The following is a 24114-nucleotide window of genomic DNA, read 5'->3' as shown; positions in this document are numbered from 1 at the left end:
TGCTTTGCAGGGGTGTTCAACTCTGGTCCTCGAAGGCTACAATCCTACAGGTTTTCAAAGTGTCCCTGCTCCAACCCACCTAACTCAAATTAATGAGTCATTGTACAGAGTTTCATCGACTGTTGGATCCATTTAACTTGAGTCAAGCATGTTGAAGAAGGAAACCTTGAAAACCTGCAGGACAGCAGTCCTTGAAGACTGACTTTGGACATCCTTGACTTAAGGAACGGAACCTCGTGCTTTGTATTTGGGGCCCCAAATAAGGCCCCAGTCGCATTATTAGGCATGTGTGGGAAAAAAAAAAATCTGATTAATAACATTTGAAAAATTAATATAACTCAGGAAAAATGCAGAAGCAGTGTGTGGAAAAACTAAGTCTACCACATGATTCAATAACATGTTGAGCCACCTTTAGCAGCACTAACTTGAAGTAATTGTTTCCTGTATGACGTTATCAGTCTCAAACATCGTTGTGGGGGAATTTTGGTCCTCTCTTCATTTCAGCGTTGTGGAGACATGCTCCTGGCAACCATTTCAAACAAGTCATACTTTCTCAGTCTTTTTTCTAATTGTACTGTCATGAACTTTTAAGATTAACATGTAAAGTGAGACCTGTAAAGTTTAAGATGCAGCTCTTGGGTTTTTTAGTTTGTCCAAGCATTGTGCAGTCTGAGGTTTCAGTGAACTTTCTGGGAGATCAACTAATGTGAAAATGGACCATTTTCTTTAATGCTTCCTATATGTTGATAATCTTTGTCATTGTACAATAAAGGCCGCCAAATTATTTGGAAAACAGATGCTTCTCGAAGATCATTGCTGATGTCTTTCTTCCTTGGCATTGTATAGACACATGTGAATGCTTCACACCGCCAAACTAGCATGTGTTTATTTATTTATTTATAAGTGCTCACACCTGCTGTTAATCATTTAATAAAGTGCATTTGTTTACCAGGACCTGGTTGCTTCCTATTTTCTTTATTTCTGTAAAAGCAGTAAGGGTAGACTTAGTTTTTGTTACCTAAATAAAACTATTTAATGTCATTCAGTTATATTTTGTAATCATCCAAGGTTGTATTAAATCTGTGGTAATTCATATAACTTTTTATCTTAATCCATGCAGAACAAACTCATTCGCCAGATGGACATTAAAGGGCTCCAAGTGAATTCTAATGTTACTAAGTTACTGTTTGTGTACAACAACATCAGAGCAAGATGATAAGATGTGTTATCCATTTCATGACGTTCCCAAGTGGGACAAAAAAGAACCTTGAATGAAAACAACTATAAAAATGATTGTTTATACTGTCAGTTTTGCTATGAAAACTAATGTAAACTCATTATTCTGCTTCAAGTAATACTCAGCAACAACGACATTTGACAGCTAATGTCTGTGTTTAAACATTTCCTGTCTTTCACATGACAAATAACAAAATGACCAAATCTCCCTGCATGCACTTGTCTAGTTTCAGCCAGATTTTCATTAAAAGGAGGCTAGGGATTCCTTTACTAGTAATCAGTTCACAAATGAGACAAGTTGGCTGCAAGAGTCATTACATGAACTAACTGTAGAAGAAAATACATCTGCTGTCCTACAGGCAGCGTGGGACTTCACCGGGACTTCAGAGTCTCTCTATTAAACCACAGTATTGGGTCATTGAGGGTGGAGGCCTTTGCTCAGTAGTATACAGACTACCTCAGAAGCGGGAACCAGTGTCAAGGTTTGGTACATGTATGATTCATTCATTACTGTGAATTAACAACACCTAATTTGGCAATAATTTAGGTTTTTAGGTAATTTTCCTATAGAAGTCTGCATTAGGAGCTACTTTTATTTTCTTTTCATCAAAAGCTTAATTTTCAGTAGAGTTTTACCTACTTGTCTTTGAGCTTTAAAAGTTTGGAAGGATTTGTCTGGTTCTATATATGAGCGGTTTTACCATCTCTGCTGGTATGACAAGTTCTGTGGCAGTATGGAGTCAGAGGTGGTCAGATGGTCTGGATGTTTGCCACAGCTGCAGTCATACTGGGTAGAAAAAAGCCTCGTGAAATTGTCCAAAGATTACAAAGAGCTCCTGGAGCAACAGACGTTTCTTTGTCCTGCGGTGGAGGCATTCCTTGTACTCATGTGCTGCGGTATTCCCTGTGAATACTTGCTAAGGTTTGTTTCCAAATGTCATTTTCCATAGCAGTGCGTGTCTGTGTATGTGTGTTCATGCATGTGATTTCTCCTGGGATTTAAATGAGGACGACACTGACCAAACCCTCTGCAATTTAACCATGTGGCCCGAAGCCACTGTTGAAACCAAATTACAACTCAAGGTGGAGAGGTCAGCGGAGGAATTTTATTGCTGCCTTCTTTAACGGATGGTGGGGGTTTCTTTAAGTTTGGCCTGTCTGTTGTTGACTTCTTTCTCACAGAAACTCCATTTTAAATCACACAAAGGGGATGTAAACACACATGAGCTGCAAACAGAAGGATTGACATCATCAGAAAGAAATGCATCTCTAAAAAAGTCAGAGACTTTGCAGATCTCTACATGAAAGCCTGTGGTTTCCTTCTCTAATATTATGCTTCTACAGAGCAAGCTTCTCTTAATATAGTGCATTCAGACTATTTAAAGAAATACTTTAAATTTCATGTGAACACAACTGCAGCAGTGCTTGCTTCTCTCTTAGGGAGCTTTTCCACGCTCAAGTTTTCCCCAGTCAGTGCCAGCATATTTTCCACTATTGCGCCAGCTAATAAATGGGATCCATCATGATTCTGCTGATGCCTGGAGAGAAAGAAAGAAGAAAATTAAATCAGAAGGATAGCACACAAGGAGCAAAAGACATTTTCTGGTGGACTGTGAGGTGTTTTATGATGTTTGACCCAGAGTCGCCTACCTTCATCTCTAATTAGCAGCAGGTAATTAGAAAACAGAGCTGAGCTGGCAGCAGCACTTGGGCTTGCTTCAGAGTGTCTGCTGACATGCCCCTATAGGGTTAGGGTTAGTGTGTAAACATATAACACACATCACATCAGTGGTCACCAAACCTTCCCACCCCCATAATATATGACTTTTCAAACTGGTACATGATGTGAATCTGCTCAAAAGCACGTTCAAGCTCAATATCATCTTAAAACACATCCTTTGCCGTGTCTTAAGAAGGTATTTCTTGATGATATTGAAGAGACTCATTACAAACAGGAGATTCCAAAGTTCAAAATATTAAAAGAAAGCTGAAGCCAGAGTGCACTTGGTTTCTTGGCTCAGCTTGAGACTTGGTCTCCGCGATTCTAGATGGAGGAACCAGCTTCTCTGACTTTATATATATATATATTCACCTTTCTCGGTTTTTACTCAGACAAAATATCAGTGCTTTAATACTGAGAAATGCCACACTAGATGTCATGTTTGTAAAACCAAAGTTTTTCTGTCGGTGAAGTTAAACAGAAGCCTGTCAGGTGACTTTGTGGTATGTGTCTTCCTTACACATTGTTCTCACATTTTTCTAAAGTTGAAGAATTTCCAAGGAAAAGACAAAACAGCTGAATGCAGTTAAAAGTCAAAAGCTGTTTCCTCATTCAGGTTTGATTTGACTTTGTCACAAGAAAGACTTTCATCATTCTTTATACCTGTGATGTAGTTGTTCAGTAACTATATTAGGAGTGGAGAAGAGGTCCAAGAGGCCCTCCAGGTCTTCTGACTGACACTGGATAAGTGTGCAAGCATATAAATAACTCACAATGATTGTTTGATCTGTAGAGAAAACTCATTCAGGAAGTTAAACATGTAAAGTTATTTGATGACTTGAACAGCTTTTAAAACAAATCTGTGGACATTAGATTTTAAATATACACCACACCGCAATGGCATCATAACACACACTTGCAGGGCATGAGGTGACAGCCTTGATGCTTTTTGCAGACTGACGCCGGCCTCCACCGACCCTTTATGACGGGGCAGACTGGGCCCGTCTCCAGAGGTGTGCTTTCCCCATCAGCCAGACTGCTCTTGCTCCAGGCCAGACAGGAACATAGCAGTAATGGAACAGACTGAAACCAGCAGGTAGAACACATTCAGATATCCAGCCAAAAAAATCTGATACAGTCTGATGACAAGCTGCTGAATTTATTCACCAAGCTGATGGACTCACAGGAAAAGGAGGACACTGAAACTGTGGTATCTTGTTTGCTTAAGCTTGGAATAATCCATCCAAAACACTCAAGATTTCTCTATACTTTGTACTTCATATTCACTTTGTCAAAAAAATTAATTAAGACCATTTCAAGACTGACTCTGCTGCTGGGCCAGCCAAGGTCTAAATTTTTCAAGGCAACATGCCCAAATTCGAGTGATGAGACAAGCACTTTTCGGATTCTGGAGATCAATCTGATGCTCCCAAATACAAAGGTTGATTCAAGTCCAAGCTGGATGGCCTGGGTCCACAAGTCTGACACCAAAATCAAAATGTTCTGTATCTCATGGACGGAAAAATCAGCCTCATATCAGCTTTTATCACACAACATGTTTGAAAAGCAATTTAAAGATGTCAAGATGAAACTTGTTTTGCCGTTGAACAAAAAACCTCCACGTTTGCAGCTCTTTGATGCATGACTTTGGCATAACTTTGATTTGGATTAAACTCTGAAGTCAGCATTTAAGTACAGGCAGATTATGAATGGGCCCCTGGGCAAATTTTAAGTTGAAGGGCCCTCGCTCACCTAGCCGAGGATTTAGACACACAGATCGAAAGACAATCCCAATAACCATGCAGCGATGACTGGTGGTTTTAAATCTCCTACTGTGTAACTTTAGTGTGACCTGGCCACTTTGTTGCATGTTATGTAACATTATAGTGTATTTAATCGCTCTTTTTTTTTCTCCGCGTCTGGATTATTGTAATGCTTGGTATGCTGGATTGGACCAGTTCTCCCTTGACCGCCTGCAGAGTGAACAAAATACTGCAGCCTGCCTACTGACTAAAACTAAGAGGCACGAACATATCTCCCCTGTTTTGTGCTCATTACACTGGCTTCCTGTCTGGTTTTGTGTCAGATTTAAGGTTTTATTGAATGTTTTTAAGTGTTTGCACACTTTGGGCCCATCTTATATGAATAAGTTGCTGCGGTCCTTCACTCCACCCAGAGCCTTGAGGTCAGCTTCAGTCAAGACTGAAAACCCACCTCTTCTCTTTGGCCTTCAAATGCTAGAAAAATCTGAGTTTACCTTGGCTTGATGTTATGACTTTATTTCATTATGTTTATTTATTTTATTTGTGTTTTATTTATTTATTGACTACATTTGGTATTGTGAAACACTCTGGTCAGCTGAAGTTGTTTTAATGTGCTACATAAATAAATTTGAATTTGAATAAATTAAGTGATTTTGTACCTCTTTGGGATCATTTTGTATCAATTAGGTTTGCTTTGGAATTTAATCCTTTTATGTTTTATTTGGATGTAATAATCTTAATAACTTCTTTTATTTGCATTTCTTTCTGGTAAACACATAGTTTTTGGATCAGACTGGAGGCCCTCTCGTTATTTTGTACCCATGCAAGCCTGATCATTAATCTAGCCATTCATGCAAACAAAATAATAATGACTGCGTTAACTGTGTTAAGTAAGGATAATGTCTTCCACATCTACCATTTTGCAGCATGCATTTAGACCTTAGAACAACATATTAAACCTATAAGTCAACTGTGTTCAGTTTTTGGGAAGCTGTGGATATTAAGTTATAACTAACTTTCATATGAATGCACCAAACAGTTTCCTATATTATTTCACCAAGGACTGAAAAGGTCAACCGGCTCAGAGATTCACCAAAAGTGGAGCATTGACACAAGTATGACTGAAAAACAGGAATAAGCCTGTGCAGAAAAGTTTAAGCAGTGAAAACTCCAGGAAAGGTGCTTTCTCCCATCCTTTAAAATAATGTGTTTTATTCATGGAGTTTGCACTAACTTTTGGTTGTCAGCTCTGTCAAGGTCCTGACACATTGTGCTGCTGAGCTGTATGTGGAAAGAAATGTGTTGTCTTGGATGGAGCTGCACTACTTCTACTAACAATCTTCAGGCTATCAAAACTCCACAGACCTTTTAACCTGAATGCTCATATCGCCTGCTGCCCCTCCGGCTCTGAGAGGAAACTAACTTCACTGCTCTGACTGACCTGAAAAACTGCACTCTGTCCAAACACCTACATCTAATGATCGGAGCACTTTGGTGATTTCTTTCTGGAGTATATTTTACAGCACATGTTACAAAATCCAAAATATTAAAGCAGGCAAAATAATTATGAAAACAGGAATACAAATGGCTTTTGAAAGCCTGTTTTTAAAAGAACCGCTTGAGAGGCTAAATAGTAATCATGTAATGAATAAATTGCATTAGAGTAAATACAAATCTCTCCTGTAAGTGCACCTGCCACAAGCAAAAGCGAACTACTTTGAACATGTTTCTGCAGGTTCAATGATACTTCAGAGACCTTCTTCCAAGGTGTGAATTATTTAGCAGCGACTGAATGACTCTTATGAGCCTGTGGAGATTGTTTTTCAGATTGTTTGAACCCAAACACAGACAGAAGCCCAATCTGAGGCAGACTCAGTAAATCTTTAAAGAGTAATTGTGGGATGATGTGTTCATTTTGACAAAAAATAGATGAAAACAAGTCTTTCTTTCATTTGTATGTAGTTGTATTTGTCCTGTAATTTAAATGGGTCTTTCTTTTTTAGTATTGAACTTGAGTTGTGATGTTCACTCAATGCTCCCTGCTCTTATAATTTATCTGATTCACTTCAGACACTTTACGTTTAACTGACTAATTTATCTACTCTATTAGTCAAAAGTGTGAACATGCTTGCTCATTAAATCTAATGAGCAAGTGTAACCTAAGTTTTGACTATTATTATTACTACAATCACTGAGACTTGGGTACTTCATTTCATTCTTTGCATGCATTTTCTTTTGCATGACTAGAATTACAGAGATTCCTCATATAATCCACTTAAGGTGTTTGATTATAGATAATTGGCTTTAAAACATAATACTGTGTTATTTTGTGCTTAAACTGCATTGATTTTTGTATTATGTGCCTACTGCTGTAACGTTTTGTATTACGAATAGATCTCTGTCATCTCAGCTTGCAGTTCCAATCCAATTTGTGTTTATTTGCAGTTTGAGAATATTGTATTATAGATGTCTGCAAATGTCTTTGCAATCTTGTAAACTGTCTTCATAAACTTTAAATGTGCCTTTTAATTCTGCTGCTTGGGACTACTGACGATAAGCTATTCTAGACCAAATAATGTAAATTGATGAGCAGGCTGTCCCTGCCAAATAAACCAATTAAGAGAGCAGAGTGGAAGAAGCTCTGAATCACAATGGAGAAAAGAAATTCTCTGTCCCCACAGGACTCACAGAAGCAATTAATTTTCTCCAGCCTTTCCAAGCCACCAGTGTTGGGCTTCAGGGTGCAAAGGCCAACAAGGCTATCAGAGAGTATTGAAGGAGGTCAGTGCTGCATCTGTTTCTGGGAATTTGCCTCCATATAACTGAGACTGAGGCAGATTTTTAGCTTTGTGAGCTAGAATAATAGAATAACAGGCACATGTTGGATATTATTTTCTTTTTCTTTTTTTATTTTTGGGCTACTTGCATATGGTTGACATGAAACTATATGCTGAAATTTCACAACATGATTCCCAAGACAACATGCAAGAAGAGAAATCTCTGGTGTAACAAAGGACAATATGTGTCATCAATTACGGGAAAACAATCTGGCTGATCAATGTTCTTTTAAGAGATGAGGGCCTTTCACCTTCCAGCCCTGTCATGCACATTATTATTGTTTGATTCTTCTGATGGTGAGCTCATAAACATTAACGCTGTATAATGTGACAGGGCCTGTGGTGGATTAGAAGTAATTGTGGTGTATTTGCAGCCTCACAGATGTGCAACCGTCAGGATGGTCCGGATTTTCCTTTATTTATACATTATCTGTCTGACTGGTGCAGATTTTTGGGAGATGGTATGTAATATTTTCCCACCTGATGAACATCGATATATATTTTTTTTACTTTTAAGTTCTTAAAATGAAACAACTAAAATAGGCAACACACCCACCTGACTGTCATCCCACTAACTAAAATCAATTAGTTATTATCTCACTTTCACAATTAACTTCAAGTCCTAGAGGTGTCATTCATAAATATAACACTGGATCATTTGTAAATCCATGTACGACCAGTTACAATATCTCATTTGTTCAAATGTTTTTTCATTTCTATACCGCAATGACTGTAAATTGTGTTTTCAGTCGCAATGATGCAGAAATACAGATAATTTTAAAAAGTGTGCAAACTTTCACCACCACTGTAAAGAATAACCTAGTGATGTCAGAGCTTGCTGAGGTACAAGTTAACTCTGTCCCATATAAATTAGTGACAATCCTACTTTGTGTTTCTGTTGAGCCATCAAAGAATAAAAGAATAACAGAAAACAAGAGAAATAAAACACACTTTTGGACACTTCTCTGTGTCCGACAGGGAATGTATTTAGTCTTGTTTTTCAGATAGAGCACGACTTCCCCCTGTTGGTCATAAGTAGAACTGCACCCAGGAATTATTGCCTCAGATAAAGTAGCTCAGCAGTTGCTGCTGGTTGCCTGGGTTTTTGCTGAACTTTGTGTGCTTCTGGTCCTTTGAATGACTGCGGTTGCACCTATAAACACAACTTATTTTTTATATTTTGCACCCACACACATACACTCATTCACTGACTGTGTTGTGCTGCAGATTTAATTCCAAGTAGCTACAGTTATGTTTTCTTTATATATTGGTTGCTGGTGTAGTTACTCATGTTTTTCTCTTTGCCTCTCTAGGTACTCCTGGTGATGATCTGTTTTGTTTTCCTACAGGTTGTAGGACATTTTCTGTTTAATTATGGGTGTTGCAGCTGGATGTCTGGTTTCGATTGTATAGTTGCTTCGGTTTTCTAATTTTTGTATCTTTGTCTTTTTGTTCTCTTTTTTCTTAAGCTCCCCTTTTCTTTTGTTCCCTCAGGTTCAGTATCCACTTGTTATTCAGCAATAATAAACAAATAAATAAAAAATACTCAAGTATCAAAGGGAGCCTACATACAGATGTTCAGGTTTAGTACTGCAGTGTTAGAAAGGCACGTTGATAAATCGATAAACCTGTCAAACAGAAAGGAAATCAACAGAGAATGAGTTTAAATTTGAAGTCTTAATTACTTCTGAAACATGTAAATTTTGTGATTTTGTTTTATGTACTTTTAAACTGATGATATCTGTTATACAATATTAATCCATGAAAAAAAGAGCAAGGAAGTAGAATAGCTGTGGGTTGTTTAGATTAATCACCATTTTATTAAATCATGAAGCACCCTGATCAGACTTGATCCATGTCTAAACCCCTACAATGTGATTTAATAAACATCTAATAATAAATAAATAACATTATTGCTGCAGTTGGTGATTATTCCCGATTGTGTCTGAATTCCCCAAAGAACACAAACAAAGACATTTCTTTTTCAGGCAGATTTATTGGCACAGTAAACACAATACAAAGTATTCAGTGCTCCAAAACACAAGCATGGGTCACCAAATGGAACACAAACAAAAAAGTGCAAAACACACCATTTGGTAGACCTTACAAAGGAAACGAAGTCTTACTTTAGCAAAGCAGTCATGGTAAGACTCTCAATAGTTAAAATAGATGTTTTCCATTTTAAATTTTATTTATATAGTCTTATATATTCTCTCTAATTCCAACAGGTCATTTCCTCTGTACAGGCAGGTGATTCTGGGGCTGAAAGATCTGTGGTTTAAAGTGAGTGCAATAGCAGGCAGATGGCTACCTTAAAGCTACTGCTAGACTTGTCATTTATCACTCAGAAAACAGTGACAAAAGGAAAATTTTGATTTGTATTTTGATGTGTGAAGTGACAAAGCATTTGCGGTTCTCTTCAACTTGATTCAGCAGGAATTTATGACTTCCTCCAACATGAGTCTGAGTTGACACCACTTCCATTACTCTTCCACATGAGAAATGTTCATGAAACTTTGCATTAGATGAACAATGACTTCATCCAGACAATAAGCAGAATAAGCAACAACTTTCCAGCTAAAAAAAGAAGAAGAATGAGAACCTCCACTCAACAAGAAGTTAAAGTCATGTACATTATGTGCCGTTTGGGGGGGGGCAGTGGGCTTCCGTTGTTTTGTCTGAAAGTTTTATGATTATAAAAATCTAATCACATCTTAATCCTCTCGCCTCACTGCAGCTCACATCAGCATCAGTCTTTTTCTCAGTGAGAATAGAAACCCGTTTAAGGCCCAAATCAAGTGATAATCTGCATGTTGTCACATTTCAGTCACAGAAAAAGGATCATCACAGTATATTTTCATATACAGTAGACACAGGTATTTTTGGGTTGCTTGTATCTAGTGGGGGGTATTCCCACATGGTGATTTACTGTAAACTAACCACAACTTGTGTTAGACAAAATTAAGAAAAAAAATAAAAAAAAAACTAACATTTTTACATACATACAGAAAAAGATGGACATCCATAACCTACCATAACTATGGATAAGATCATTCAGAAAAACATTTCAGGTTCTTATTGTCCTTTTTAAGGGACACTGAGAGGAGGAGGAGATCACACACTTGCTGTTAAAAACAGGGAAACATGCTTTCTCAACCAAAAACAGAAAAGAAATTCAATATAAAAAAAGAAAAGAAAAAAACAGGCACCGAACCCAAACAATAGCATTCAGGTTAATTTAAACAGTATGACCAGGCAATGAGGGTTAACTTAACAGAAAGGCTGGAGATGGGGGGAAGGGCGTAAGCTGACTTAACGCCGCATCTCTGAGCCACCAGCAGAGGGGGCGAAGAGGAAGACAGGGCAAGCATGCAGCACACCACAACGCCCCGAGCTGTTGCAAAAACAACTAAAAACGTAAGAAAAAGAAAAAAAAACAAAGAGTCTCAAAGCAGCTATAGCATAGATAGCCTGAGCTGCCTGAGGATGTGAAGGGGGTGGAGGGTGTGGCCAGAGAGAGGAAAAGACACCAGTGACAGGACAACATCTACTGGATGAGTGTGAAGGTGGAATGGATGACCCATCATCTGTAGCTTTTCCCTCCAGCTAATCCTGGATGTGGGCGTGATTATAAGAGGAGAAAACTGGACATTAAGTAACAAAGTCATTCTGATCATTAAACAAAACAAGAAGCACATTAACATGGAGAAAGATGATTAGCACCTTCTTCTGATTCCAGTTGGGAAACCTGCAAATGTGGAGCTGATTTTAAGGGAGGAGTGGGGGAGATGTTCTTAAAGATGAGCCTGGGATGAGTCTCAATGAGTGAGTCAGGATTTTATGGCTCTCTAACACACACACGGCTTCAACCAGCTGGTTTTCCTTCCCGTCTCAGTCCTATTTCTGACCACACCCTCTCCTGTATGTGTGTATGTGTGCCATGGGGGCAGAGGTAAAGTAGTACAGAGCCGGGCTGGAGGGGAGGGACAGCATTGAGAGCGAGGAAGCCAAAAGCCTCGTTCATGACTCGCGCACAAGTGCAAGCGGAATTAGTTACATTAAGAAGCAAAGCTTTGCTGAAAAACAACACAAAGCAAATTGCGTACTGTCATCTGAGTGGGTGTTAAGAATGGAAAAGGTTATGAGCTCTAAAATTTAGATGGATTTCACATCGTTCTGCAGTGGAAGCACGACGCTGCTAATTTTTTTCTTTTTTTCGTAACGTTTGGAAAAAAAATCAGCTGCGTTCTTATTGGCCATCTTTCTCTCTCTTTAAGATTCAGGTCATCTTTCTCTGTCTCACACGGTGGTTTCTCCGAGGCTGCTTGCCCTGCCATTCCTCAGCCAACCTCGCACATTTAGGAATCTGCAATTCAAAAGGGAAATACAGACAAACAAAAATAACAAAGAGTGAAAGTTAGTTTTAAAGAAAATACAAGAGAAACCCCAAAAATTCAGATATGGAGAGACGGTTGTTGCATAGGTAATACTGTTTTAATACAACACTGTGTCAGCATGAAGGCAATCTGTACGTCAGCTCAGAGATATATCTGTTTAACTTGCTGCTCGGCTTATTCCACTGTCATCTGGCTTTAATGCACGTTAGAGCAGTTGCTGCGCTTTGTTACTGCATGCTAAAAATCACACCATGACAAAACACCCACAACTCCTGCAGCATGCACCACACTTCAGATGCTCTCTGACAAAAACTACAATAGAAATGTATTTACAGCACTGATGTAAAATGACATGCTGTGCCTGTAACGAGCCATCAAAGCTGATCAAAACAGAGACAGGAGGCTAAACAAAGGCCTGAGTACTGATCTATGCCACAGACGATTTCTGAATCAATCAGTCTTGAAAAGAAGCACTGAATCGTCTGTTGGCAGTGAAGTGGAATGACACACGGGTCAATGCTTTTAGGGTGAACATTCACAGAGATTTAAAGACCCATGCAAGACACCACAGAGCTTTAAAGTCATGACCAGCTCCACGTCTCAGTCCAGTCTCACCATAAAGTTGAGCACAGCTAATTTTCACTCCTTTATTCCTTTACCACTGGCCTGGAAAAAGGGATCAGAACAGGCCAAAACTTTCATTATCAAAAGCTGATTCAAAAGAGGGAAAACATTTTAAAGAGGATATTACATTTACTAACTTGATTAATAATCTTAAAAACTTTACCCTTACAGGGAAGAATAATTACTTGAACAACTTCTTGATGTGACATCACTATGATTCATCAACAGCATGCAACACTGGAGGCGCGCCTCCTCAATTTTATTTTCATATATGACCCATTTAGCCTATAAAAATAACTCTGAATATGTAATCATATTTTACAGCAGATGTAAATTGCATTAATTTTGTATGTCTGCACATAGACATGCTTTCATTTTAGCTACAAGTGACAAAACATGATGTTTGAACTTTCAGTCGTCACTTCAGATGGTGCATACACTCACTCAGCTGACTCAGATATTTGAGGTTGCAGTTCAATTAAAATTCTTCATCTTCAAGTTGAATATCTTCATCTGAGATATTAACAAATACATTTATTTAAAAATTATCATAGAGATTGTGCTGAGCTGCAATTGAGGGTGTAATTTAACTTGCATGACCACTGGGTGGCACTACAGAGAAGAAAATGTGATGAACTACCAGAGTGTCTTCACTCAGCTCATGTATGCATGTTCAGATTTGCTTGCATTTCTTCAAATATTACAAAACCCTTTATTTCAAGTTCCAGAAAAGCTTAGTAGCACACCGTCTGCCACAACTGTCCCAAATGTCATGAGGCACAATGGACAATTCTGATTGGTCCTTCCTTCTAAAGAAGCAGGAAGTGTATCCAAGCAACCAATAACAACCTCTAAATCTCCATTCTGCTCCTTTAGCATGTGGATGGAAACTAACTCACGGCAATGAAAAATCGTAATCAGCACTTATACTTGCTCAGTTATATGTATGTCATAGCACCTTTGGCATTTGTTTCCAAAAGAACTTCAATGTAAGAAGTAGGGACGTATCCCTCCTCATCCTCGTTCCTCCGCACTCGTGTCCAGCCGTCTCCTTTGTCTTCTTCTATGACGTACAGCAGCTCTCCCTCAGCCACTGCGATGGTGCCCTCATTATGACCTGCAGAAGTGAGGAAAGGCCACAGAGGGAAAGGAAATTTTCACTTAAACACTTAGAGGAACTAACCTCAACCAGCTGAATGTCGATTGGTAATTTCACATGTGAATCATGTTTTCAGGAAAGAGGAAATAAAACCAGATTGTAAAACACAAGAAATAAAAGTAGAAACACAAGTTTGAGTCATTATGCTGCTCACAAAAATTTACATTCAACACCTACATATATTCAGTTGAGCAATACTGTAATAATGATTTGACCTGTTAACCATCTTAAGGCTGAAGGTGATTATATTCATGGAAAAGATTTTTTGTGGGTCACAATTAGACTTTGCATTAGTGTAAGGCTTAAAAAGGAAGTGAAGGTTGGGAAGCAGCACACTGTGAAAGAAAGTAAGCATTGTAGATGACCTACTGGGTTTTTAGCAAGCTTTACTTTTGTTGGGAGCTCTTTCTGTTCTTGTTTATGCTTCCGTTTATGCCCAGTGCCTTTTGGTCATCTAGGCTGGGAACCAGGGCTGCAAATTTATGATGCTACCCTTTTATTCAATTAAATGGCACTAATTCTCTACTGCTAGGATTGTACTTATTGCTGGAGCTGTACTCTGATTTCTTATTGCTGATTGGTTGATTTTCTCTTTTTTTTGTATCAGCCTTAGCAGTCAAAGTTGGCCTGGTTATGTAAAGATTAGACTCTTGCCTGTTGCACTCCCATGTACACGGCCCACCTGTGGAGGCACTACAAAAAGACTCATTGTGGCATATAATGATGGTATACGGATGCTGGTTAGGGTCCCAGGATGGAGCAGAAAAGCATTTAGTGGATACAATTCCTACAACGAGTATTAGTAAAATCCTGTTTGTCTCATGGAAAATAATGAATCTGCTGTTTTAACTCTTCTGGAGAGTCGAACAACTTTTCAGCAGCAACAGCAATGACCCCTTAGAATGATCACAACTCCTTATCTTGTGTGATTTACAGGAAGCCTTGTACTCAAAAGCGTATAAAAATGAGTCAAATTTGGGTTTCAAACACTGCAGGAGAGAAATGACTCCCACTCCACACATTTCCATAGAAAGATCACACCCTACTCCTCCTCATTCATCACATTTCCTCCACTCTGGATCCAAAACTGCTTACAGATATAACACAACGCTGTCAGCAGCTACAAACTAATGAAGTATGTTTGTGGAGATTCACATCGGTATTAACACTCATCTCATCTCAAACTTCTGTCAGCTATGGTTACCTTCAAAGGGGTACAAGGCTTTGCAGGTGCCAATGGTAGGCAGGGTCTCCTCGTCGTCAAACTCATCATCAAACTCTGGCGTGGTGGAGGTGGGGTTGGGGTTGGCTTTGACCTGAATCTCCGAGTTCTGCTCCTCTGTGTAGCTGCCATCCGGGCTGCTCAGGGGCCAACACACACACACAGTAAATATACTGTGAAAACATACGCAGTTTTCTTCCAAAAAGACAAGGCAGATAACTTTTGTTTGTGGCTGCTGTTCGTCAGAGTATCCCATACCTCTCTCTGTCCTGTGCACAGTTGTTGCTCACTGTTGTGCTGTTCTGGGTCTCATAGAATCCACTTCTTCTGTGTGTGTCACTCTTCGAAGGCATCCTCTCTTCCACTTCTGCTAACCAACCCTGAAACACATGCAGATGTTAAGGTGTATGGGTTGTAACTTCAAATTTTTTTAAGGAACTGTTTATTTATGAGTCACGAGACGTTTTACTTTTGGCAAGAATTCATATAGAATTAAACTGGGACTCTTCTCTGCCTACACAGAGCAAGACTGTGCAGCCAGTTCCTCCAGATGCTTCACTTCTTCTCCTAATATGGAAGAGCAACTGGCCTAAACTCCTCATTATTTACTGTTTTGAGTTAACCAAACAACACAGGTTAGCCAGAAGTAGTGCTTGAAACAAACAAGAGCTGTGAACAAACCTCAAATTTCTGAACTTCAGACTGGAGCTTCTCAATATTCTGGCTAATTTCTGATAATCGGGGGTCCACACTGGCTGGGTCTCCCATCTGAGGATTCTTCACGTACACGTCTTTCATCTTCGTTAGGGCGTCCCTGCGAGAAGAAGTGATTAAAATCAGTACAAGTCTTATATTATGAAATGTTGCCTTTAATCATTAAATGGCAAAAGCTTCTTCATGCTTCATTTTTAAGATTATGAAGATACCTCTGGTCCATCTCTTTTTGAATATCCTTATTCAGTTCATCAATCTTGCCCTGCAGCTTCTTCCTCCTCTGCTCTGGTGGCAGGTGGCTGAAGTCCTCCGGTCCAGAACCCTGAGAGCACAAAAAAGAAGACAGAAAGGGAAAAAAAGAGACCAAACAAAGGAAGAGACAGAAAATGTGTAAGAAAACAGTTAATGCTGATCATTCGTTGTTATGCTGCTATTTTTTAGGGACCATTTCTAGTTAGGTGCAGTATCTCCATTTACCTGTAAACCAAATAGACAACAGCTCAAATCAACAGCTCAACAGTTATGTTCCAACTACAAAATTCATCTCAAGGAGATACTGCAGCTGCACTCTAACACACATATTGTGGGCTAAAGTGTTAGTTTGTGTAAACACTTGAGGCCATTCACCTATTTAGTCGCGCCACCAAAACTAGAGCCCTCTGTGAATGCATCAGAAACGCAATAAAGAAGCACCATTTGTATGGTGTGTCAGAGTGAGCTTGCTAATGGGTCTAAGTGTGCCTGACTATTATCTGTGTTCTTAAAATGAAGGTTGTGTGAGACTGAATGAATCATGCTGCTCTGCAGTCTCTTAAACTTTGTTTGGTTCAACTTCTGTGGTTGGCTGGACAATCTTTTTTTAATCCTGAAAAAAGACCAAAAAAATCTAAAAAGAAATCTATTAACTTAATAATTCCATTTATGTCTTATAAAACCAAGTTATATCTAAATGCATTATTTATTTTATATTTTTTAGCAAATATTGAACATTTTGGGGAGTCTGTCAATGCATTTTTATCAGTATAAAACATATGTCAAAACCCCTATTGCTCATAGGAATAACTATGACTTAAGATAGACTGTGGTCTGTGTGGACTGAAGAGGTGAAGGCCTGCTGCTGGATTTTTCTGAAATGGCGTCACAGGATGTAACTGCTGGAGCTACACAAGTGAGGTCAGGATTCACTGTACACGAGCCAAGTCAAACACAGCAGCTAGGTCACCATGGAAACCTTACCCTTTCTCTCTGTATCAGCATGCAACACTTAACAGGGCATGCAACATAACAAAGATCTGTCAATCATCATGCAGAGACATCATGCTCCTCTATCAGTGACAAGTTCATTTATTAGTGTTCACAGTCTGTTACAGAAATGTAGTTTAATTCTAATGGACACATCTAGAGGCACACATTTAGTCATTGTTGCTTGTAGAACGATTGATTTGAAATGTACACCTTGACTGATCTGTATAAAATCAGGCACATTTTTCTAAAAACATAACCTGATTTCCATAACAAAGTCAGCTTAAAGGGAACAGTAACAGTTAAGAAATTTTGGGAAATTGTATTGGTATAAGTCGAATAAAACACTCACTCTCAAGTCATCCTGTCATCAGGCCTCACTGTGTCATTTTTAAACACCCGTTTAAGGTAGTTTTTCCAGGCATTTTTTCCTAACAAAACATAGAATATCCTTTTATCTGGAAAATAACTGAAAATGTTCAGAAAATTTGTGTTTTATTCCTCTGATAACTTTCCAGTTCTCCAACTGTGGACTTTGCTAGTTTAAATAACTCATTATTCAGGAAGCATCACTAAGCTGCATGCTGAATAATTTATTAAGCATTTAATGTGTCACTGAGGCCTAAATGTCAAGTGTCACTATGCAGATGAGTTGGGAGTGAGAATTTGTTGAAAAGACACTCATCACTGTTAGCTTGGCTTAGCATAAAGTGGAAATTAGGGGGAAAGACATAGCCTGGCTATGTCACAATGTGCAGCATTGTTGAGCCAGTGACAGCGATTTCCAAGGCAACTTGCACAGTATAACAGAAAAACTCTTTCATTCATTTATGATATTCTGATGTCAGTATAGATGGATTCTTTCCCCTTGTTTCCAGCCAACATCCCCTGTAGTTTAATAAGATGAGTATTAATATAATCTCAAGTATTTCCCAAAACTATTCCTTTAATCACCTAAGTATGTGTTGTCTGGAAAAAACAAAGACAAAAACATTAAAATTTGGTAGATTTTCATACAGGTCTCTTCTGTTAGCATCACAAAACAGCATAAAACCACTACAAATGTACTGAAACTGGCATGCAGTGTGAGATAACGTCTACATACGATCAGATTAGTAATTGTTACAAAAACATACAATGTGTAGAGACAATCGGGACTACAAGACAAGACTACCAGATAAAACATGGAGTAAATTTGATCACCTCAATGAGACTCCGTACGTGGGAATTGAGTGTGATCTGCACCACAGAGACCACAGACACAGTTTGGGAGAGACGGGACGAGAACACAACCACAACATAAAAAACAAACAACAAAATATCACAGATGAGACAAAGACATGAGTCTGAGGTCCTTCGAAGTGTCACAGCAAAAAATAAATTAAAATAATGAACTCAAATCCAAAATAACAACAACAAAAAAGGAGCACAACAAATACATAAAGGTGTACGGAACGTTATTAACAACGTGTTACTGAGGGGGGACGTGACATGCGTGCTGTGGTCATGCCTCTACGATCGTGCAGTTATGCGGTCATGCTTACCAGCTTGAGAGAAAGCTTCATTGGAGGAGAGAAGAGAAAAGTGGCGAGGAGCAGGAGGGAGAAAAAGACAACAGATAAAAGTCAGCATCAAAAGAATATTACAGCCATTTCTTCTTGCTTTTTATTCAAACAAAAACAGTTTACCTGCTTTTTTATAATAATGCTCTACTTTGCCAAACTTCACCAAATGAGGAAAAGAGGGTAAAGCTCCCGCTCTTCTCTAAAGTGGTGAAGTTTAACATATTTATTGTGATGGATTAATGAAAAGTTTGAAAAACGTTGATGAAAAAGAGGCCAACTTTCTGCATGGAGCATGAAGAGTGAGACAAAATAAGGGAAGACAGATGAATATAAATGAGAGAAGTAGAGGGAGAGAGACAGCAGTAGAGGTGAATGCGTCCTTTCCTTCTCCATCATTATCTGCTGCCAATACAGTAACACACACGCAACAGCAGAGGGCGCCACAACCGTGTTATCGGGTTAGAAAGTCTGATTATTGACTTGTTGAATACAGACAGACTGGGGATGCTTTCAAAATCTCAACTAAACTCTGTTATAGATAAAAACAAACTACTACTAATCAGGTTGCAATATCGCAAAGTTGCAGAAAATACATTAAGGTAATCAAAGGCTACAAGTCAAGCAGAGCAGAGAGGTAAAGAATTGCTATAAAAGTGACGTAACAGCTTGTTTACATAATTTTCTGAGGGATTTTGAGAGGATATTGTAACACTTTGAAAAACAAAGAAGTTGGGAGCATTAACTGCCATTGGCTGGTAGAGCTGCAGCAGATGACTTGTAATCCTGTTAGAGCCTCACAGGCTGGTGCAATGAGGAGCTCTACTCATTTTAGTCCTCTAACAAAGCCATCCACCTGGAATGGCCAGTAACTACGATGCCTTGTGATCCTTCCCTTAACTTTGCACGTGTAAATTACAATCACATTTTCCTAGATGTTTTCTAATCTCACTGAATGCACTTTCTGTCTTTGAATAAGCCACAAAAGTAAGAGCTTTGTTTGTGTTTGTACAGTCAGATAGGAACAGTTTGAGATTTCCTGAAGTGCTAAAGGCAAACCATAGGGCCCATAAGTTGAATCACTTTTATATTTTTTGTAAATTTATTATCATTTTAAGTTGTTTTTTTTAACAGCTGGGAATGGACTTTTTAGGCTCTTTATACTTCTTTTTACATCTTTTTTGTTCTAATAAGGTATAATGATAGCATGGACACAGGTGACATTCATTTTGCTTGGTCACTATCAATTCCCTTTTTTTTTCAGAAAAGCTGCAATTAGAGTAAATTCAAAGTAAAAAATAAAGACAGGAAGTATTTCTTTATTTCTGATTGGCTACTCCTCTTAGCGTTCATGTGATACTAATGCTAAAACTCTTAGCAAAGAAGGTTGAACTACTAAGTTTGTTCTCAAGCACAACCACCAGGACAGACATAAATATACAAGTATATCATGGTTCTTACAGACAGACAGCAATGCTGCAATATGGTACACCAGCACAAAGAAAGCCCTGGAGGGGTGAATTCCTGGTACTGCAGACTGAACCCAGATCCAAAGTGTGACTAACACCTTCTCTAATTAAACATCCTTATATGATATTTATTTGGCAAAGAGGGGAGATTTCTGTGTGGGATAATTAGCATCCTCACACCCAAAATCTCCCAAATCTTCAGGTGCTTGCGACACTTTGTGAATTGACCCCTTGTAAATGTTCAGTGGGGAAGCCCTGAAACAGCTGCAGGACACTGCAAACCTCAAGCAGATTCATGTGATGAGGGATGAAGTCATCATTTTCTCCAATCATTCGTCCCGATTCTACATGTGTCAGAACCATGTGATCAATACAGAGCCAGTTGCAGACACAAGCCTCCTTTGTGAGGATGTTAACCGGGACCAACAATCTCCGCACACACACTGAATACATTACAATTAAAGAGGCTACTGCCTGTGTTTCATGTGGCTTTTACAAATCACACACATCTGCACACACAATATTCATTCACTCTTTATTCCACACACACCTGCTTACAATACCGTCTCCCGTCACACACACTTACAACATATTGCCTTGCTTCAAAAGCATATGTGGGTTGACCCAGAGTCCTCTTCATGAGCTCTTTGTGATAAATGAGCGAGCGCGGAGATTGCTGCTGTGGTCGTTAGAGAGAATAAAGCTTTGTCAATGAGAACTCACAAAACAAGTTCTTATACTGTATGTATACGGCCTTAATTTGACTCGCAAAACAGTTTTATCTCTTCCTTCCCAAACAAGACACATATACGCATAGATACACACTGACAGTGGATGGATTAGACAGCTAATGTGAAGCACACAAAGGCTCTCCTGCAGGGTACACATCTTTCCACTGTGCAGAGCAACACAACATGCCACCTCCACAGGCACAACTAATCTAATCCCCAATGTGATACTGGGTTTTCCCACCAGGACCCAGTTTCGTCTGCAGGTTACAACAAAGAATATTACTGGAAATATGGTTCTTATCTTATACTTACTTTTTTAAGTCTTTGCTTTGATTGGTTTAAAATTTATCAAAGCTATTCTTATTACTAGCTGATAGTGTGAATTAAAAAGGGTTTTTTTAATGAAAAATTCTTTATAAACATTTAAATGAATTTGACATGTACAAGGATGCCGAGCACAAAAAAGGATGGATGGATTAACTGGTGATTAATGATAAATTCATATTACGTTTGTGTGTAGTTTACATCTTTTTATTAAGAAATTATTTTAAATTTTAACTGTTTGACATCTCCTGAAAACCAATAATAACATTTAACTAACATTAATCCAAAAAAAGGGCAAAACAAATCACCTTTAAATATTTCTACAGCCACATAAGCTGTTGAAATTGGATGCAGTCTTGTTTGTAAAAGCACAGAGGAGCTGCTCTGACTTGCTATCTGCAGCTGCTGAGAGATATCAGGCCAGTCTGCCTGTGCCAGTAAGGCAGTGGGGTTCCTGGTGTCCCTGAAGAGCTTGTTTACAGGTTTCACCATGCACATTCTGCTGAATTTCATTTACCTGCAATATCAGGTGGATTCATCCCAAAAAGAAAGTAAATCTATTGTTAATATGTGGTCTAAATAAAAAAGGTATTATAAACATAAATAGGTATTGCCATGAGGCATACAAAGGAGTACTGATTGAGTTCAAACCATCACCCAGCCTAACTTACGCTATAAAATGTTCCAGTAAGGTAAAACTTTAATCTTTTTAAACCATGCACAGTAGAAAACAATGAGTTCATTTTGTCTCTAAACATTTTTTTTTAGATTTCTTCGTTGGGCTGTTGCAGCACTTCCGTTTTCAGAAACGTGCACTTCCTGCTTGATTAGTCCGGCGCCAGAAAAGCTGCACACTTCCCTCTTTTCTGCACTCCCTTCGATCATTTCCTCTACATCACACTCTCACACTACACTCCTACCATATTGTTCTCTTGCCTTTTCATGTTAGCAACCAATTCATGCTAATGTTTTTACTGTGAAAACCTGATGTCCTTTTGAATTATACCCATAAACAAAAACTATAATTGTGAGGCCCGGAAGGAACACTGAGAGCAACCGCCCGTTCCTGAGGTCAGGGAGAGCTGAGGATGATGGTGGAGCGAGGAGGCGTGATGGGAAAGCATGCTGTGACCTTCCCCAGCGACTGTCACCCAACGACTCAATTTCAACACTCACTGGGGCTTAAACGCAGGAACTGGTGATGACATGAACCAGTACACTGGGCTGGTGCTGATAAAGCCAACCTCTGGGAAGCCTCCTAAACTTACACTGCTGAACCATTCCCACAATATCCATCACTTGGCTCTTATCGCAAAGTTTTAATCTTTTTCTTTTGAGTTTTCTTTTGGTTTTTTTTTAACTCTCATATCACATGCATTAAAAACCAAAACTAAAACAATCTGCCTCCAGCACAGAGAGGAGCAATGGCACGCTCCATGCTACTGCCACGACTGCTCAGGCGTCTTGCAAGTTTATGTCAAATGAGGTTAAGGTGGGTGAGAGGGACTGTTGCCGTGAGCAGAGTTAATATGAAAAATGTTGGGACAAGATGAAGACGCTGCCAGTGAGTCAGACGTGTCATATGGATTTGTAAACGCACTACAGAAGCAGTTTAGAGAAGCACAGAAGCTGAGCACTGCATGAGTGAAGGTGAAAGGCCTGCAGGATTTGGCTGAATTAATCAACTTTACTCAAGTTCTGAACAGCAAAATGTGAAACCAAATGTTATAATCTTCTGATTGTCTCGTTAAAAGAGACAAAGATTCAGCTTTTTCATTGCTTCATTTATACAGTGTGACAGCTGCAGAGCTCAGGTTCAGGTGTTGACAAACACGCTCACATACACCAACATGCACGAAGCTGGCTGGACACACACTTACCCCTCGCCTCAGGCTCCGGAGGCAGTGCATTTTAGGTTTGGAGGTCATGAAGTCGTTGAGGCGGTGGGAGAGGGGCTCCTTTTGCTGCTTGGGAGACTGGGGGTCGTTGGGAACAGCAGAGGGTGAGGGTGGGGATGAAGCTGGGGGGGCAGGTGGGGGCTGGTGGGGGGATGTTAACAGGGACATAAGCTACCAATATGAGAGGGGAGCCATGGCGGAGAAGAGAAGGAGGGAAAAAACATGGAAGAAGAAGAAGAAGGGGGCAAGAATCCAACGAAAAAAGACAAAAGAGGAAAAGGAGGAGGGAACACAAAACGAAATAAATAAGCCTCCTACAAATATTAAAAAATAAACACACAACGGAAAACCCAAACAGAACTTAAAAGACAATGCCAAACCTAGTATATGAGTAGTGTGGATGTGAGAAATAAAGAACTATTAAACACATGAAACATAAAAAAACAGTTAAAAAGAACAAAATGACCAGAGTGAGAAGGAAGCTTAAAATGTGGTGAAGCAAGCAGCTGCAACAAAGCAAACGGCAGTGAGTTTCAGTAAAGCGCATGCCGGATTTCGTTCTGATGGATCCTCCTCCATCTTTTCTCTCAACATGCCATGTATGACGAGAAATTCACCGCATCCCAGAGAACATCAACCACTGATTTTGATTTCATCAGCAGATAGCTCTAACTGCCTATCGCTGTCCTAACATTTCAGACTGCATAACCACAGTGGTTTAGAAGTGAAAGGAAAAAAGCAGTGATAAGTTCTAAGATAATGCACAGTGTTCATGCATCTGCAACTGACTCGGATGCCCTTCATTTCAAAACAGACTGAAACATTTCTAGAAATCCTGTTCTGTGAGGCAATGCTGTATGTGTTTTTAGTTATGTTTGCATACATGTCTGCTGGTGTCCTTGTAGTGTTTGCTTTATTTGGTAGCCATGTTTTGTGCTTGTGTCAGCTAGGGTTTCTCAGTCAGTTTTTTCTCTTTCTCTGTTACACACACACACATACTAACTCATGCTCTGGTCTAACGTAATACCAACAGTGCCACAAGCCCATAAGACAGCCAGAAATCAGTTTTGCTGCTCACAAGCAGGAATCTGAGGAAAGCTACTCAGGGCTGATGATGGTGAGGGAAGACTGTTACTTCAGATCCGACAGCGAGTTAATATCTGCCAGTTAGGTCCGTCCATAGAGCGCAGGTAGAAATATATTAGTGTGAGTTACA

The 24114-nt window shown here is 39.2% G+C and overlaps 1 protein-coding gene across 19 annotated transcripts in view; it reads right to left on the bottom strand.

The window, feature by feature from the left end:
- Window positions 1-9532: 9532 nt before the first annotated feature.
- Window positions 9533-24114, bottom strand: part of LOC121629868 (formin-binding protein 1) — a 53906-nt gene continuing 39324 nt past the window's right edge. For 2 of the 19 annotated variants that reach the window (XM_041969734.1, XM_041969729.1), the window contains exons 10-17: window positions 22881-23069; window positions 18459-18473; window positions 18118-18153; window positions 15885-15994; window positions 15640-15772; window positions 15217-15338; window positions 14941-15107; window positions 11929-13694 (exon numbers count right to left, since the gene is read on the bottom strand). In XM_041969734.1, coding sequence (XP_041825668.1) covers window positions 13516-13694; window positions 14941-15107; window positions 15217-15338; window positions 15640-15772; window positions 15885-15994; window positions 18118-18153; window positions 18459-18473; window positions 22881-23069 — 951 coding nt within the window. In that variant the 3' untranslated portion in view covers window positions 11929-13515. The other 17 variants (XM_041969736.1, XM_041969739.1, XM_041969746.1 and 14 more) reach the window with 15 other exon arrangements.

This window comes from Melanotaenia boesemani, chromosome 19, assembly GCF_017639745.1.
Source record: "Melanotaenia boesemani isolate fMelBoe1 chromosome 19, fMelBoe1.pri, whole genome shotgun sequence".
NCBI lineage: Eukaryota > Metazoa > Chordata > Actinopteri > Atheriniformes > Melanotaeniidae > Melanotaenia > Melanotaenia boesemani.
This window is presented reverse-complemented; position numbering and strand designations above follow the sequence as displayed.